At 37.8% G+C, this 16,905-nt stretch overlaps 1 protein-coding gene across 1 annotated transcript in view; it reads right to left on the reverse strand.

Moving 5' to 3' along the window:
* Positions 1 to 14,400, reverse strand: part of LOC122808215 (immunoglobulin superfamily DCC subclass member 3-like) — a 197,670-nt gene extending 183,270 nt beyond the window's left edge. Inside the window, exon 1 of the mRNA XM_044079178.1 lies at positions 14,358 to 14,400. Coding sequence (XP_043935113.1) covers positions 14,358 to 14,400 — 43 coding nt within the window. The remainder of the gene's footprint in view (positions 1 to 14,357) is intronic.
* Positions 14,401 to 16,905: the final 2,505 nt, after the last annotated feature.

The following is a 16,905-nucleotide window of genomic DNA, read 5'->3' on the forward strand; positions in this document are numbered from 1 at the left end:
ATCTGTGCAGTAAATGTCACACTGTTTGAAACTGAAATGAAATTAATAAAGAATGCTAAATCAAGGAAGGCTAAAAGAACAAAAAAAATGGTTTAAATAGTGCACTGTGTCAACAGCAAGGCAAACTAGAAAAAAATGCTGTACCTCACAGAGCTAAAATGAATACTTAGTTTTCTTGCAAAACAAAGTATTCCCTTGAGAGATGTCAAAATTAATATATTTATTATTGTGGTGATATAGATAGGTAAATTTGTGTATGTGTGTGTGTGTGTGTGTGTGTGTGTGTGTGTATATATATATATATATATATATATATATATATATATATATATATATATATATATATACTGTATGTAAACGGCTCCTTCCTATCATAATATCGATGTTCTGAAGCATCAGACTTTATACAGTTGAGGCCATCTGTTCGACGTTTCATAATGCTGAAACCAAACAATCACCAAAATCTCTGTTTTTGCAGGGGGCAAGCCCAACTGCACCCCCATAACTACTGCTCATTATATATACCATCTCCGAGACTGCACTATAGTGGGGAAAATAATATAGTCCCAAATACACTCTGTACCACATTCGCCATAAAAATCATAGAAATACTTAAACTTTTCAGAAAGTTGATCATATTGTCACAACCATATGAAGATGACTTTCTGAAAAGAATATATATAATATATATATATATATATATATATATATATATATATATATATATATATATATATACATCATCATCAGCTCCCCTTTTCCAATTTTCTACATGGGCTTGTGGAATCATGTTAACTGTGGCCATCTTTCTCGATTCAATGCCACACTCCTGCCTTCTTTGATGCTCATGCCTAATTGTTACAGATCTTCTTTCACACAGTCCATCCACCTCTTTGCTGGACATCCTTGCTTCCTCTTACCTTCTTTCTCTCTGTCATATGATCATAGGTTCATAGGATGATACTAGGCTATTGGCCTGGAGGCCCTTAAAAGCCTAGCCAAGAATTTTGCTCATGTTCACTCAAAGTCAGCACCTGTTTCCCCTGTCCAGCAGGGACACAGGTGGGATCCCAGGGGTATATTTTTCTGTTTCCCATCCAGTTGTCCAGGTTCCTCTTAAAGAGGGCTAGAAAGGTACTCTGCTTAACATGGAGAAGGAGTCCATTCCACAGATGGGAGAGTCTTTGGGACACAAATCTATCCCACCAACAAGTTCTGTTAATGTCACAGACTGGGTTAAGGCCTTGCATGTGGGTTGCACGAGTGGAGTTTGACTTACTGATATGCAGCAACTCCATCGAGACTGGGTATGAGATGCCCTTGCATGCCAGACACAGGTCACATCTAAGCAGTCTGTACAAGACTGAGTAGAGGAACAGGGCTTTTAGCCTAGCTGTATAGGATAGGTGTTTGAGACCCTGGAATTTCCTAGTCAGGAACCTCTGTGGTCTCTACAGCTGCTGCATGTGCTTGGTAAGGTACATGCCGAAGGGGGCATTGTACTCAGTAATGGGTCTGATAAGGGAGGATTACAGGGATGTTATGACCTCCTTGTTCCTGGATGAAATACCCTTATTTATGAGGTGGGCCATGTAGAAAGCCTTTCTTACAACGGAGGCAACGTGGGGGTCAAAAGTCAGGTTGCTATCAACCTAGGTGCCCAAGTCCCTCACAACTGATTTCATGCTTAGTACTTTGTTATTAATGTGATAATTAGTGGGGATGCCCTTTTTCTCAAAGGGGATAATGATGCATTTCTTGGCATTCAGTTTGAGGCCATACTTCTGGCACTAGTCATTAGTTTGGGTAATGCCCTCTTGGAGGATGTTCACATCACTAAGGGAATTTAAGACAGCATCCAGCTTGCAGCCATCTGCAAACTTGGTCAGCCACAGACCACAGTCCCAAATTGTCTTCTGCTTTTCTGCACGTGTCCAAAAGACCATAATCTGTTCTCTTTGATCTTTTCTGCTATTGGAGCTACTTCGGTTTCTGTTCTTATGTCCTCATTTTTTCGTCTGTCCCACAGAGTATATCCTACCACCCTTCTCAGGCACTTCATTTCCATCACCTCTAGCTTCTTCATCTGTTCTGCCTTTACTGCCCAGGTTTCTGTTCCATGCAGTAGTACTGGTTGCACCACTGTCTTGCACACCTTACTTTTCAGCTTCTTTGGCATTCTTCTGTCATAGACTACACCTGACACTCTATGCCAGTTGGCAGCAGCCCCTCTGATTTTAGCTTTGACCTCTTCATTCAGACTTCCCTTCTCCGCAACCACCCCTTCCAGATACTTGAAGCTATTTACCTGTTCCAGTATCTTTCCTTCTATCTCAGTTCTCAGCTTCTTCTGATTTTCCCAGTTTGCTGCCATTACCACTGTCTTATCTGTACTTAGTTTCATCCCATATGCCTTCAGTTTTTCATTCCATTGCTCCATAGTTTGCTGGAGTTCTTGCTCAGAGTCTGCCTGTAATAACACATCATCTGCTTACAGCAGCTTTGTTAATCTGTTCCCTCAAACCTGTTTGCTAATGTAATCCATCACCAGTATGAACAGCAGTGGCTCAGAGCTGAACCCTGGTATACACCCACTCCCACTGGGAAGCCCTCTGTGAGGCCGAACACTGTTCACACTTGAGTCATTGGGTCCTTGTACATAGCCTGCACTAATTCTACCAATATTTCTGGGACTTAGAACCACTGCAGTACTGCCCAGATCTGCTTTCTTGGGACCTTATCATATGCTTTCTCCAAGTCTAGGAATGCCCAGTTGGACTCTTTCCTCATCTCTAGCTTCTTCTCAAGTATCTGTCTGACTGCAAACATCAGGTCAGTTTAGCTGCATCCTGATCTGAATCTGAACTGCTCAGCTTCCATCTTACATTCTACTACTCTGCATATCCATTTATCAATCACCTTCTCTAGAGCTTTCATGCAATGTGATAGGAGTATGATTACTCTGTACTGCCCACAGTTGTAGATGTCCCCTTTGTTCTTGTACACTGGCACAAGTATGCTTATTCTCCAGTCATCTGGGATGTGCCTTTCTGTCCACACTGCTAGGAGTACCCTCAGGAGCCATTTCTCCCCTGTCTCACCCAGCATCTTTACCATATCTGCTGTGACCTCATCTGAAGCTGCTGCTTTCCCTGACTTTATTTTCCTTAGTGATATTCTTATTTCTTCTATGCTGGGCTCCTTTTCTTCTCATATTGTAGGCTGTTTCTGGGACTGTACAGCTTCTGTGGGGTTTTCTTTATTCAGAAGCTGCTGGAAATACTCCTTCCATCTGCCATTGATGTCCTGTGAACTGATGAGCAGGTTGTTGCTGGCATCCCTTATGAAGGGTGTTTGACTATCTTCTTTATCTTTCTGACTTTGCCTTGCAACCTGATATAGTTTCTTTGTGCCCCTTACTGAGTCACTTTCCAGAAGCTGATAGAGTGCCTCTGATGCCCTGTTCTTTGCTATTGCAACTCCTTTCTTAGCTTCTTTGTTAGCCAGCCAGTATTCCTTCCTAGTCTGGTTGGTCTTTTCTATCCCCCACTTTTTCCTGCACTCATTCTTTCTTTGGATGACTTCTTAGAGATCTGCATTCCATCACCAGCTTTCCTTATGTACCTTATTTCCATACCTGACTTGGTCACATGCACACATGCAGTTTTGAGGTGCTGCCATTCTTCTTCAACTCCACCTATTTCCTCCTCTTCTTGGGGTGCTAGGGCTCTGAGTAATTTCTTGAACTGCTGTATTTTCTCTCCAGTCAACATCCAGGTCTTCAGCCTGGTCTATGTTGACTTTAGAGCCTTCTCTGACCAATACTTGCAGCTGATTGTGGCAACCAGTGGTTTATGCTATTTGATTCTTCCCCAGTGCCTTTTCCTTACTAGGAGAAGTCTACCTGAGTTGCATGTTGGCCACTCTTAGACATGATCTTGTGACCGTCTCTCTTTCTGAACCATGTATTGGCTACAATCAAGCCACTTGCTAGGCAGAAGTCTAGAATGGCCTCTCCTTCTTTCCTGTTGCCCCACCCATGTGGACCCAGGCAGTCCTCATATCCTATTCTTATTGTCCCAGTATGTGCATTCTATCATTACACTGGGGTTTGATTGCCATGAGTCTGTCACTAATTCTGATGATATCCCTCACTGCCTTCTGAAGCCTCTCTCTCACCACAATTCCCACACCATTTTTAGCCTGTCCCTCTCCTGAGTAATAGACCCTGGATCCCAAGCCAAGTGGCTTTTCTGCACTCCCCTTCCATCTTATCTCTTGGATACACAGGTTGTTCAGCCTCCTCCGTATCATCATGTCATCCACTTCCAAGCTGCATCCCATCAGTGAACCCACATTAAGTGTAGCAATTTTTAGTTTATGTTTGGCAGGCTGATTGGTTTTGCATCCAGCTTTCACTCAACAGAGCTATCCCAGGTTACCCAGGCTGGGCAACTAGACACCAGCCAGCCAGTAGTTTACTGATCAAGGGCTGCTGGGCTTTACGGTAGGCATACACTGGCCAAATGGGGTACATTCACCCCTCCCACCGTTAATATAGGTCCCTGGCATAGGCCAGAGTAGGCCGGGTCCTCAATCCACTTATCACCAGTGACTACCCATTCCCATTTGGTGACATTAGTCAACAAGATTTTACACTGTCGAGTGGCTAGACCTGCCATGGTGCACAGTCTGTGATCTGTGTTCTCCTATCTTGAGGATACTGTGCACCACAGTAGATGTCCCAAAGCAGTTGGTCTGTACAACTCCTCCCCCAAAGGGCTCAATACAGAGTCTGTGCTGCTGCCCACAGCTTCATTCATTGGTGCGTTTGAGTTGGAAACACTCAGCATGCTTTTTGGAGGTAATAGGAACCCTGAAGAGACACAGGGAAAGCATGCAAACTCCAAACAGACATTGGTCAGTGTTCAGGATCGATCCTTGTACCTTGTAAATGGGAAGCAAAGACTTTAACAATTATGTCAAATGGTCTCTCTCTTTCTCTATAAAGATATATATATATATATATATATATATATATATATATATATATATATATATATATATAATTTGGTCAACACTATCTTTCGTCGACAAAAAATTTGATCTACTAAACAGATGATCAACAGGTGTGTGAGACTGCTTTGTTCTCAGTGTAAGGAAATATGCCCTTTCTCTTAGATTGTACGATCTCATGATTAATATATATATATATATATATATATATATATATATATATATATATATATATAATTTGCAGGGAATGTGGAAGGTGCAGGGGGGCTTTCCCCCTACAAAAGGACTGTTTTAAATTATTTTTGGTTTTACAGGTTCTGCATGCACTGGGATTTTTGCTCAGCACATGCATAGTAGCATGTCATCGTTTGCAAAGTTGACTTTCGTGGTCAACCTTGTGAACATCAATGTTTGAGTCATTTGTTCTTTTCCAGTATACCTATATATATGTGTGTGTGTGTGTGTGTGTGTGTGTGTGTGTGTGTGTGTGTGTGTGTGTGTGTGTGTGTGTGTGTGTTTATATACATATACACATATATATATATATATATATATATATATATATATATGGGTCTACTTCATAATGTGGAAGACCCATATAGTCGAATTATATGACATCAGGACAATAACAGCAAAAAAGCCTTTTAATCGAAACCTTAAAATAACGAAACCTGGAACATCGAACTATACAAGTTACCAGAAGTCTGGTCTTCACTTAAAGGAACACTGCTCCGTTTAAAGACAGCCTTCACTAAATAAGTATTAGCGGTTTTGCAGGGGGAGAAGACCCCCTGTACCCCCATACCCCCTCTAAATTTTATATATTTTATATATATATATATATATATATATATATATATATATATATATATATATATATATATATATATATATATATACCAACTCTGAGCTTACACTACAGTGAGAAATGGGTAACTATCCCGATCCTTACTGTACCACAACCTCCATTTCAAACTGCTGATACTTATTTAGTGTAGACTGTCTTTAAATGGACCAGTGTTATTTATTTATTTTATTTATTTCCGGTTTGATGACCGGGGAAGTCCACTGGGCCCAAGGAGCCCATTTTCAGTGGATGCCCAGGGAGAAGCGCTCCAACAATAAAAAATACAGTGGGATACAGAATACAATACAAAATACAGTAGGATACATATTCAAGTAAATACACAGAATATAAGTACACAGCAAATGCAAAGTAAAAATACAAAAATATATGCTTTTTAAAGAAAACTATTTACAATATTGGTCTAAAAACTGTTGTAGTTATCAAGTTGAGGACATTAGTTAAGTTTGGAGTTATATTTATAATAGCATATTGGAACAAACAAGATTTTCTAGATATGGAAGGTTGCAATGTAGAAAAAGACAGAGTATTGACGAGAGTTATTATTCCTTTTGTAGAGAAGGTTAGTATAGAGCTTAGTTGTTGAAGGGTCAGAAGTCGGGGGTGAGCTAGTTTGGGAGAATGCAGGTACATTTCCAGATAGAGGAGAGGTAGGGATGAAGCTGAGTTTTCCTTTAAGTGAGTGTTCCTTTAAGTGAAGACCGGGCTTCTGGTAACCTGTATAGTTCGATGTTCCGGGTTTCGTTATTTTAAGATTTCAATTAAATGGCTTTTCGTTGGTATCATCTCGATGTTGTGTATTTCGACTATATGGGTCTTTGACATTTTGAAGTAGAAGCTATATATATATATATATATATATATATATATATATATATATATATACACTTACATATATACATACAATTCAGTAAGTGGTACTTCCTGCAAGAATTTAGAGGTACCAGACACTGTATAGATTTATACATATTGATGTAAATATTTTATTGTATATACCTATCTTTTAACTATGTTTGTTTTTCTGAGAAATGTAACTTGTTTTTCCCGACAGCTATCTGAAATTCACCTAATAATATAAATAGATTTGTCAGAACTTTTCTGTGCAGGCCACCAATGAAAATCATCTGTGCCCTGTCAGATTTTCCCATTCAGCAAAGACAAATAAATATATCTGTGGATAGGGCCATTCTGTAAGTTGATCCGTTATCAAGATATTACAAAAATCCTTCCCATTAAGTCACATTTATGTTAGCAGTGTTTTATGACCAAACCAAAGAATATATTTTGTGACATGGTATTTTCCTACTTTGAGTGACATCTTGCATAACTTATCAATTAATTTAATTATGAATGAAGTTTTCCATTAAATGAGAAGGTATTACCAAGGTGTGCATGTGTCAGGGTGGGAGCTGAGGAAAAAGGATTCAAGGTCAGCTATAAGTCCAACCAGAAACAATAAACTGAATACAGAAAAAACAACAGCATCCCATATATACAGAAAATAAGTGTGTGTAAAAATGTGCTGCTAATGTGAAAAATAACTTAACACACTGGAAATAGTTCAAAACACATGAACAAAAACCAAAGCTGACATGTTAAGTGGTACTTAGTTAACCAATGATAAATAAAATAAGCAAATGGATTTTTATATCAGACACAACTTTCAGATGGAAAAGGTGGCACTAAAGTTTAAAATAAGTCAGAAAATGTGATTTGTTTTCACACAAAATAAGTGAAAGGAATTTCCATTAGGTAAAGACCATATTATCTGATCAAAATCTCTGAAGTACCATTATGTTGTGGAGTGTAAAATAAACAAAAGCAGTGGAGGAAATATGAAATGCAATATATCATATCTCAGAAACCAGAAATTTGACTGAAATAAAATGATCTGAACATTTGGTATATCAGCCTGGTATATTGTAAATGTAAATGTGCCTTTTTGGCCTGGGTTGTGACTGAAAAGGGTCTTTGGACCAGATTACTTACCCAGGCAAAAATTGAATAAATAAACAAGCATGTACTAAATTGTAGAACGGGAGTTTTTGACGGGTTTAACTGAGAAGTACTATTTAATTTTAACAACTATGCTGTCAGTGTGTGTGTGTGTGTGTGTGTGTGTGTGTGTGTGTGTGTGTGTGTGTGTGTGTGTGTGTGTGTGTTTGTGTGTGTGTGTGTGTAGACATGCGGGTCGGTGTGTCTTTGTGTTGGTATTGCAGCATCAAGGCTTGCAGTATACCACTGCTTTCTATAAAGACTCCCCACAGGCTACGAAACAGATCTTTCAAACAAGCATTCCCCTGCAATAAGAAAATGGAAGATTTGTTTTACATTTATTGCCAATTATACAGTAACTTGGCACCAGGACATTCATTAACCATTTAAGTTTTATAGACTGACAGAGCGTTCTAAATACCTAACTTCTCAGCATATCAGAAAAGCCACATATCCACTCTTTATATGATTCTTTTAGAACTATCTCTTCTTTTTGTGTTATAAGAGTTATGCGTTTTTGGAAGAAATAAGAAATAAAAGAGGTACCTGGAAAAATACAAGACAGTAATAATCAAGGATAACTGCTGCAAATTTTGTTTCAGTTTATTAGTAAAGGATAGTTTACTTCATCCTTGGATTAAATGTTTTAAAGACAGAGCCATCTATAAGTTGAGCAGCATGCTAAAGGGCACACATAGTGCTACACACACACACACACACACACACACACACACACACACACACACACACACACACGCACGCACGCACGCACACACACACACACACACACACACACACACACTATAGGTGTGCAAGTTGAGTATCTCTGGTACACAAGCATATTCAAAGATACTTCAGGAGTAAAAAGAAAGGAAACCTGACCACATATGGAATGACAAGGGATTTCACTGTATTAGGGCTAGTATAACTAAATCCCTTCCTTGATACAGGTTTACTACACATGTGACATGTGCTAGGTTAAAGAGAAAATGTGTGTGTGAGTGTGTTTCTGCAACAGGTTACTGTGATACTTTTGTAGAGTGTCGTGCCATTTGAGTGTAGTTCTGCCAGTAGGTTGGTTGTATATGTTGTATGCGTGTGCAGACAGTTCAGCATGCATTGCATGATTGCATGCTCAGTATGCATTGCATGATTGCATGCTCAGTATGCATTGCATGATTGCATGCTCAGTATGCATTGCATGATTGCATGCTCAGTCGTCCCCATCACTTGTTGCGACCGAATGTGTCTCAGTCAGTATGCTGCATTATTATACGACACATGGTTTTTATATATATATATATATATATATATATATATATATATATATATATATATATATATTGTTTTATTCTCCAGGGTACAGCATTGATCCATATCGACCAATTTCAAGCTCAGCCCAGGGCAACAAATAAATAAACAGAGCCTGGAACACATAAGTGTGAGCAAATATTAACATGGTGCAAATGTGTTTTATTTACTTTGTGTGTGTTTTTAGATTATAGTTGTATTTTTCATTGACTTCAAAACACTTTGTTAATTTTTTAAGTTTGTATTGAATAAGCCCTGTACAGGTTTGCTAGCTTAACATGAGTAGACTGTCCCATAGGTAGTTTATGAGGCAATTTTAACTTTTTTTTTGGGGGGGGGGGGGCTTTTGAGTTGAGTATTTCTTGATGCTGGTAGGATCTTGTTATTTTTAGTTAGAACTGCAGGTTAAGGATTACTTTTAGTAAATGAGTTGTCAGTAGCTGCAGTTTCATATCAGATTTACTAGTAATGTAAAATTCTGTTTAGTTAGTTGTGGTCCTTTTTTAATTGGGGTTGTACTATATAGTTCAAGGTTTTTATTTACTTAGGGAAGGGTTTCATAAGGTAGCTTAATTTATGTAGGGGAAAAGATCTGTCAGTATAGTGTGTGCATGCTTTTATTTTATTTATTATTATTTTTTTAAATTAGTGTGAGGATTCCTGTGCCTAAATGTTAGATGCCATGCTGAGAATGAAGTTACGCTTTTGGCAATGCACCATCGCATAGATTAAAAAATATCTACGCAGTGCTGCAAATACGTGTTTTATCACACCCTTTATCAAGGGTCTACCATTAGGGAGAAAGTATAACATTTTAAAATGCCGCTGTAACATAACCAGTGAATGTCTTTCTATTTAAGTGATGTTAAACGTATGTTAAGCCACTGGATAGGGTGTGTTCCTGCTTCACAGTATTGCTGTCACTGAGATTTGTGAGGCAAGAGATTGTGGTCTCGCTGACTCATCAACACATAAAATATAAATCCAACTCTCTATTTCTAACACATGATTCTATTAATGTACTGCAACACCCTAAACTCAGATGTTTCCCTGCTATAATGAAAGCCATGTTCTGCATCTACATTATATTTAATGAAGTTCAGTATGTGTAGAGTTCACTAGCAAAGTTTGTTGCATGTCTGAATACATTTCTGATACTTTTGGATATGTTATATGTATGTCATATCTGATGAGTTATAAACCCTGTTGTTTGAGTGGATGAATAAACTGCCATTTTAGAATATAACAATACAATGGCTGTGATACCTGAAAATGCCTTTATGCACTAGGCAGAATATTATTATTAAAATCACTTTAGTTTTATTGTAATGCTTCAACGTCTGCTATATATTTGAGTGAATGCTGATTTGGGTTGTCCACAAAAAGACATTGCTTTTTTATTAAAAATGGTGAGTATTAACTTCCAGTTTGTTAAAAAGTCATAATAAATGTCAGAACTGTCTGAGTCAGGGCCTTGATTAATGAATAGAATATTCAGAATAATAAGCAGTGGAGTCGGGAAAGAGTAAAATACAAACTTTCTGCTCATAAACTGAAAAAAAAATGTCAGAAATCACTTGGAATCTGTCTTTTTATCTTTCTTAGGTTTTCTAGTATATGTTCTATGTTTCACATGTGCTGATAATGATGTTATGTGTTAGACAGGACCAGTCACCCTACCCCTTATCATATGAGCTTCACTGCTATCCTTATTGCGTATCTGTTGTGGCAGAGCCTAAACATAGTCAAAGAGATGCTCTCCCCATCTACATATTAGGGTAGAAGAAGGCTGCAACAGGTGGCGGAGGACTCCTGACTCATCCTGTGCTAGCAGGCGTTTATAGTTTTATCCCCCTTCTCAGGAATGCTGGCATGCAGTCATTACACCCATACATACTAAGTGTGCATGTCAACCCTGCTATTTGCATTCCATTAATTACTATGCACTGTTAATTGTTGTTTCCCAGGAGACATGGCAGCCACAGAGGCATTAACATATCCTCCTTGAAGTCAGCCAGCCTTTGAGATGCTAATTGCCCAACTACCGCACCCTCATCACTGCCCTCAACAACCTGCTTTCTTTCAAAAATCCATGTAAACATCAATACAAGAAGGCATACTCATGTCTCACATAGCAAAAGACTCCACTAATATAAGTATTAATTCACCAAACCTATACAGCAGATGTGTGTAAGATGAAACACTCTTTAACTGTCTAATGTGAACAAATCGCATCATAACAGTAAAGTTTAAAAGATGAATTTCCAAGTGCATAATGTATGCTTTTACTTGCAGAATGCAAAATAAATCGGCAACACATTAATTAATATATGCTCAATAATGGATTCAAAAGAGAAATGCACCAGTGCTTCAACTAACATTAGGTCTATGACAGGAAGTCCCTCAGTATTCATTTTCTGGCATAGCCATTTATATCATTATTCCCCATAGTGCTGGGCTTTTTCACTTATTCTTTGTGGGTCTTGCTTGGTTACCCACCTGCTGAAGACCTGGCTTGCATGTACATGCATTCTTTCTTATTGTGAATCTACTATTACATCCCCTGTTCCTGTCACTAATTTTTCTGTTCCTGTGCCAAACATTGAGATCACCATGGCCACCCACTTTGTCCACATGGGAATGAGCAGGGAATAATTATTTTGTTGTTGCTAATGTGTTAATAAAAACTGGACAAAGTATACCTTTCCCCTTGCCACTTGGAATCACCTGGACCTACTGCTGTTCAGTGGGTTCACCAACAGAAAAATCTGCAAGTAAATTGCATTGGCACCGTATTCATCACTTTTTGTCAAGTCTTCCCCTGTGCACCCCTTTCATATGGTCATAGTATGTCATATTAATTTATGAATCTTATGACGACAGATCTGTCTTGAGTGGCAGAAAATAAAATCTGTCACACCATAAAATTAAGTTCTTTAAATGGCACTATTTAAGTTTTCTTTAAAGGCTGTAGCACCCTATATTATGTTCAACTTTCATCAGTCTAGGATACAGCAGTCTCACAGCATTTGCAGCTGAACCTGGATCCCAAGAACATCTGCCATAACTTTTTTATGGTTGATTCATTAATCCATGCAAAGATGTAACAACAACTGCGAACGTGCATCCCAGAGTTACTCATATTACAGTACTGCACTTCAAAATGAGATTGAGAGCTTGCACTGGAGGCAGAATAGAATACAACAAATGCTGAGTCCACTGTGATCACCAGCAAAGAACATGGCCCACTGTCAGAAATGCCTTAATAATGTTGCAGGACAGCTTCCTTTTTTATCTTGTTTCTGCAAGGCAGTACTTTGATGTCTTAGAAACTTTGGTTTTCCCTAACCATATCTCTTTCATACTTGAGTCTTTCCAGCCTGGTTGAGCACACATTCCATGCTAACCATCCTCTGTGATGAGGTCAGCTTCAACCCACCCACTCAGAAGTCTTGAATTTAAAGTGAAATTCAACAAACCATAGCATAACAGGAAGAAGGTAGCCAAGACTAGAAGCCCATGACCATTTTCTTCCTCCAATTTTATTACATTGTCAGTGTCTCTCAACGTCCTTGTATAACCCAATATGAGAGTAAGTGTAACACAGAGCAATGCTGATGACACCACCTGGCTATGACAAGTCATGATCCATCTCTAACAGATAGATGTGGGAAGATTTGGTAGGCAAAACACAAAAATACATTCTCTTTTCATTCCTGAACAAAAAAAAAACTCAAAAACATATCCACAGAGGAAAAAATGGGAAATGTGGATCAATACATGCAGAAGAAGAACAAGGTTTAAAAGAAGGCAAGATTTGAATGAGCTATGTAGTGTTTGATTGACAATGACTGGATACATTAAAAGTGATATGTAATGTTTGCAGCTACAGTTATGTTGGCATGGTTTGTAAGGTATAATGTTTGCAACTGAGATTGTGTCATTATGATTTATTTCCATTTATATAAATGTAAGATTGCTTGTGCCATACATGAAAGTTTAATAAATATGTTTTTTGTTTAAAAAAAAAAAAAAAAAATACCCACAGCCACAGGAGACAGATACACAAACAAATCTGCAGTCATCAAAAATATGACTGTCTCATCACTGAGTGAACTATCACTTGAGTGAATACAAAAAGAGTGATCTTTTTAGATAGAATCTAAAAAGAAACAGAAAAAAGGTGAAATTATATTTTTTTGCAGGGGGACAATATACTCTGCACCTCCCACTCTCTGCTATTTATATATACCAACTCCAACATCACACAACAGAAGAGTAACTGAAAATTCCCAGACCCCATTGTTTCATGATCTCTTGCTGAAAAACAAGCCTGTAAGAGTGCTCTTTATATATATATATATATATATATATATATATATATATATATATATATATATACATACAGGTTTATTATCACAATCTTGAAGCCCACAGTTCTGAAACACACAATTCCAGGATCGTAACACAGAAGATCAAAATGATGAAGACCACAGTAAAGAACTTCTGGAATTGTCCTCCCACAACAGCAATGTTAATACTTGTTACTGTGTTTACACTGGTAATGAGATTCAGTATTCAAGATTTTCAGATATTGTGGCCTGCAGTGTTTTTGTCTTTGATATTATGGTCCTAGGACTGTAATTTTGACAGTAAACCAGACTGAATTGCTAGAACAATGAAATTTAAATTAATGAGATGAGAACACTGAAATTGCTCTTAGAATGAACATTTACCAAGCTGAACTTAGGAATAACATAAACCTACTGCACATGTCAAACAGCACTCTAACTTATGAATGGCAATAACTGGCCATTCACAGAAAACAGCTACTATATTTAAACAGATATTTTAACATGGAAATGTAATTTTTCAGTGTTTTGGCAGGGGGGCAAGCACCCCTGCACACCCCCCCCCCTTGCAAATTATATATACCAAGTGCAAGATCACACTACAGTGGGGAAAAGGGTAAATTTCCCAATTCTCACTGTATCTCGATCGCCATACAGAACCGTTTAACTTACATTTCTGTGTTAAAATATGTCTTGAAATGGAGCAGCTGTGTTTTCTCAATGCTCAGCGATCTCCTTTCGGAAGTTCGACTGCTGTTTGACATGTGCAGTATCTTTTCATTCTTCCTAAATTCAGCATGTTAAACATTTGTTCTTACAGGAATTTTGGTCTTCTTCTCTTGATAATTTAAATTTCGTCATTCTGGCAATTCGCTCTACTAAAGTAGATCCATATATACACTATATATATATATATATATATATATATATATATATATATATATATATATATATATATATATACACACACACACACACACACACACACACACGTTTACACACACACACACACACACACACACACACACACAATATATGCGCACAGCATACAGGAACACACATGCGTGTGCAAACACACACACACACACTCGCACGACATAAAACAGACCACTTTAAAATGGGATACATCACACTTTTGATTAAATACTGAATGTAATGCAATCAGAACTATGAATACCCTAATCACCTTTAAATAATAAACCAAATGAGCTATTCAGCCCTGTGACTTTCACAATTAAATAGTACATAGCAGTGTGATGAGTTGAAACACATGGGTTAAACTAGTAAGTTCTAAACATGCAGCATGCAGAGGAAAGCACAAACTGCTGTAGAACATAAAAACACAAGCAGATGTTAACTTACTAGTTACCACAGCAACCTCACTCTGATGGTATCATGCATTGCAACCATTTAGAAGGCCAGAGTAGTGAATTAGCACTTACAATACATGTACACTAAATACTATGATTAATAAATAAGAAAAGCTGCATATACTAGAAAGACACTGAATTTACTGTTTGCATTACATCTAAGGATATAAATCTTTGTATTGCTTGGAGGCTGAAAAAGCAAATTATAGTACAGTGAATATAGCCACAGCAAGGAGATTTAGTAATATTGCACATTGTGTTTTTTTCTAGAGGGATTTTCCCCACTGTGCCCCAAACCCCTGCTAGTTAAATAAACTCCTAAGATATCTATATGTGTGTGCATCTATTTGTTTCTCTCTCTCTCTCTCTCTCTCTCTATATATATATATATATATATATATATATATATATATATACATATACATACATGCACACACATATAAATACATATATGAATATACACACATGCTTCCAGTATATGCATGCATAAAGTATGTCTGTGCGAATATTGCTCTCTCTCTACCACTTTCTCTCTGTATGCACACATGCATCACACTGTATGTATGTATGTATACAATGTGTGTGTGTGTGTTTCTGCATATATACAAAATAATATATATATATATATATATATATATATATATATATATATATATATATATATATATATATACAGAAATAGAGGTGAAGCAATACTCACAAACACACACATCACACATTAAAATTACTTTAAACAATATATTGAAATGATTGTAGGCTTCATTACAAGATCATAACCACTAAGAGAGTGGGAAAGGTCCATGTTCAACTCATTAGTGGAGTCATTAGTCGAGTGTTTCTTCAGCCATATCCACTGCTGTTATTTCCACACACCTCCTTTCATATTAATAAGTTTGTTGGCTGTGACTGTTCCACTCTTTGAAAGGACAGCAACAAAAGTTAACTCTGCCAGTGACAATAGAACAGCAGGGGAGGAAGCTGCCAGATATTGGCTTTCCAAGCCTGACAGACTGATTGATGACTCTTTCACTGTGCCCCCTTAGCAACCGTAGTCCAGAACGGACATTTCAGAATGTCTATAGTCTGATGACAATGGGTTCTGCAGAGAAAGCAGTAGAAAGGGACAATAAAGTGGGTCATGAGGTGTCAAGCCAGCCAGTTGTATAAGGCTCTTCCTCAATTGTCCTCACACTCAATGGGGGCCCACCTTTGCCGCAACACTTGGTATCCATCTGCCCACTCCAATGGACACGTGACTTGTTTGGGGTGAAGTTCCCATGCCTACCTATCACTCAACAGGACCATCTCCCCTCCTGCTTCTTTTGTGTAGCTATTCATTTATCTTGCCAGCGAGGTGCCCTCATAACCTCACCCTGCCAGAAAAGGACCCCTTGGCTGACAAATTGAATTTGGACTTGAACCTGCTCAGTGTGACGTGAAATTGAGATGTTCAGATCTCAGAAGGAACTGTCTGCCCTTTAGCCCTTTCCTATTAAGCTAATAGAGACATCCCTTCTGTGAGGTGAGAAGGCATGGTCATGCCTGGTGGGTTTCACACCACTATTTTTTTGTAAGGAAACATTATTTTGTCTAAAATCAGAATTTCAAATTCACTAGCTAATGGTTTGGAGAATGACCATCACCTTTCCACCAGTAAGACACTACAGAACGAACAGCCGCACAAACAAAGGAATTCTAATTCTGAATTAAAAAGATGCACCATTTTTATAAAGGTGTTTCTTTTGTTTCAAGATACCAAAATGTGTACAGCTATTAAATGGACATATATATAATGTGAATGAAAGAAAGCACTATTTATCTTTGCTTTGATGACTATAATAGGCATAACTTTTCATGTATTTAGCATAACTTTTCAAGTATTTAGATCTCTTCAACAAATATTTTCATTTTAGCTGTCTCACTCTAAAATTCTCAAAGGGAAATTGAAATCCAATTTTATAATACTTGATTACATCATGAAGAGTATCTCCCTGTT

This window comes from Protopterus annectens, chromosome 8.part0, assembly GCF_019279795.1.
Source record: "Protopterus annectens isolate FY-2018-M chromosome 8.part0, PAN1.0, whole genome shotgun sequence".
In the NCBI taxonomy this organism is placed as follows: Eukaryota; Metazoa; Chordata; order Ceratodontiformes; family Protopteridae; genus Protopterus; species Protopterus annectens.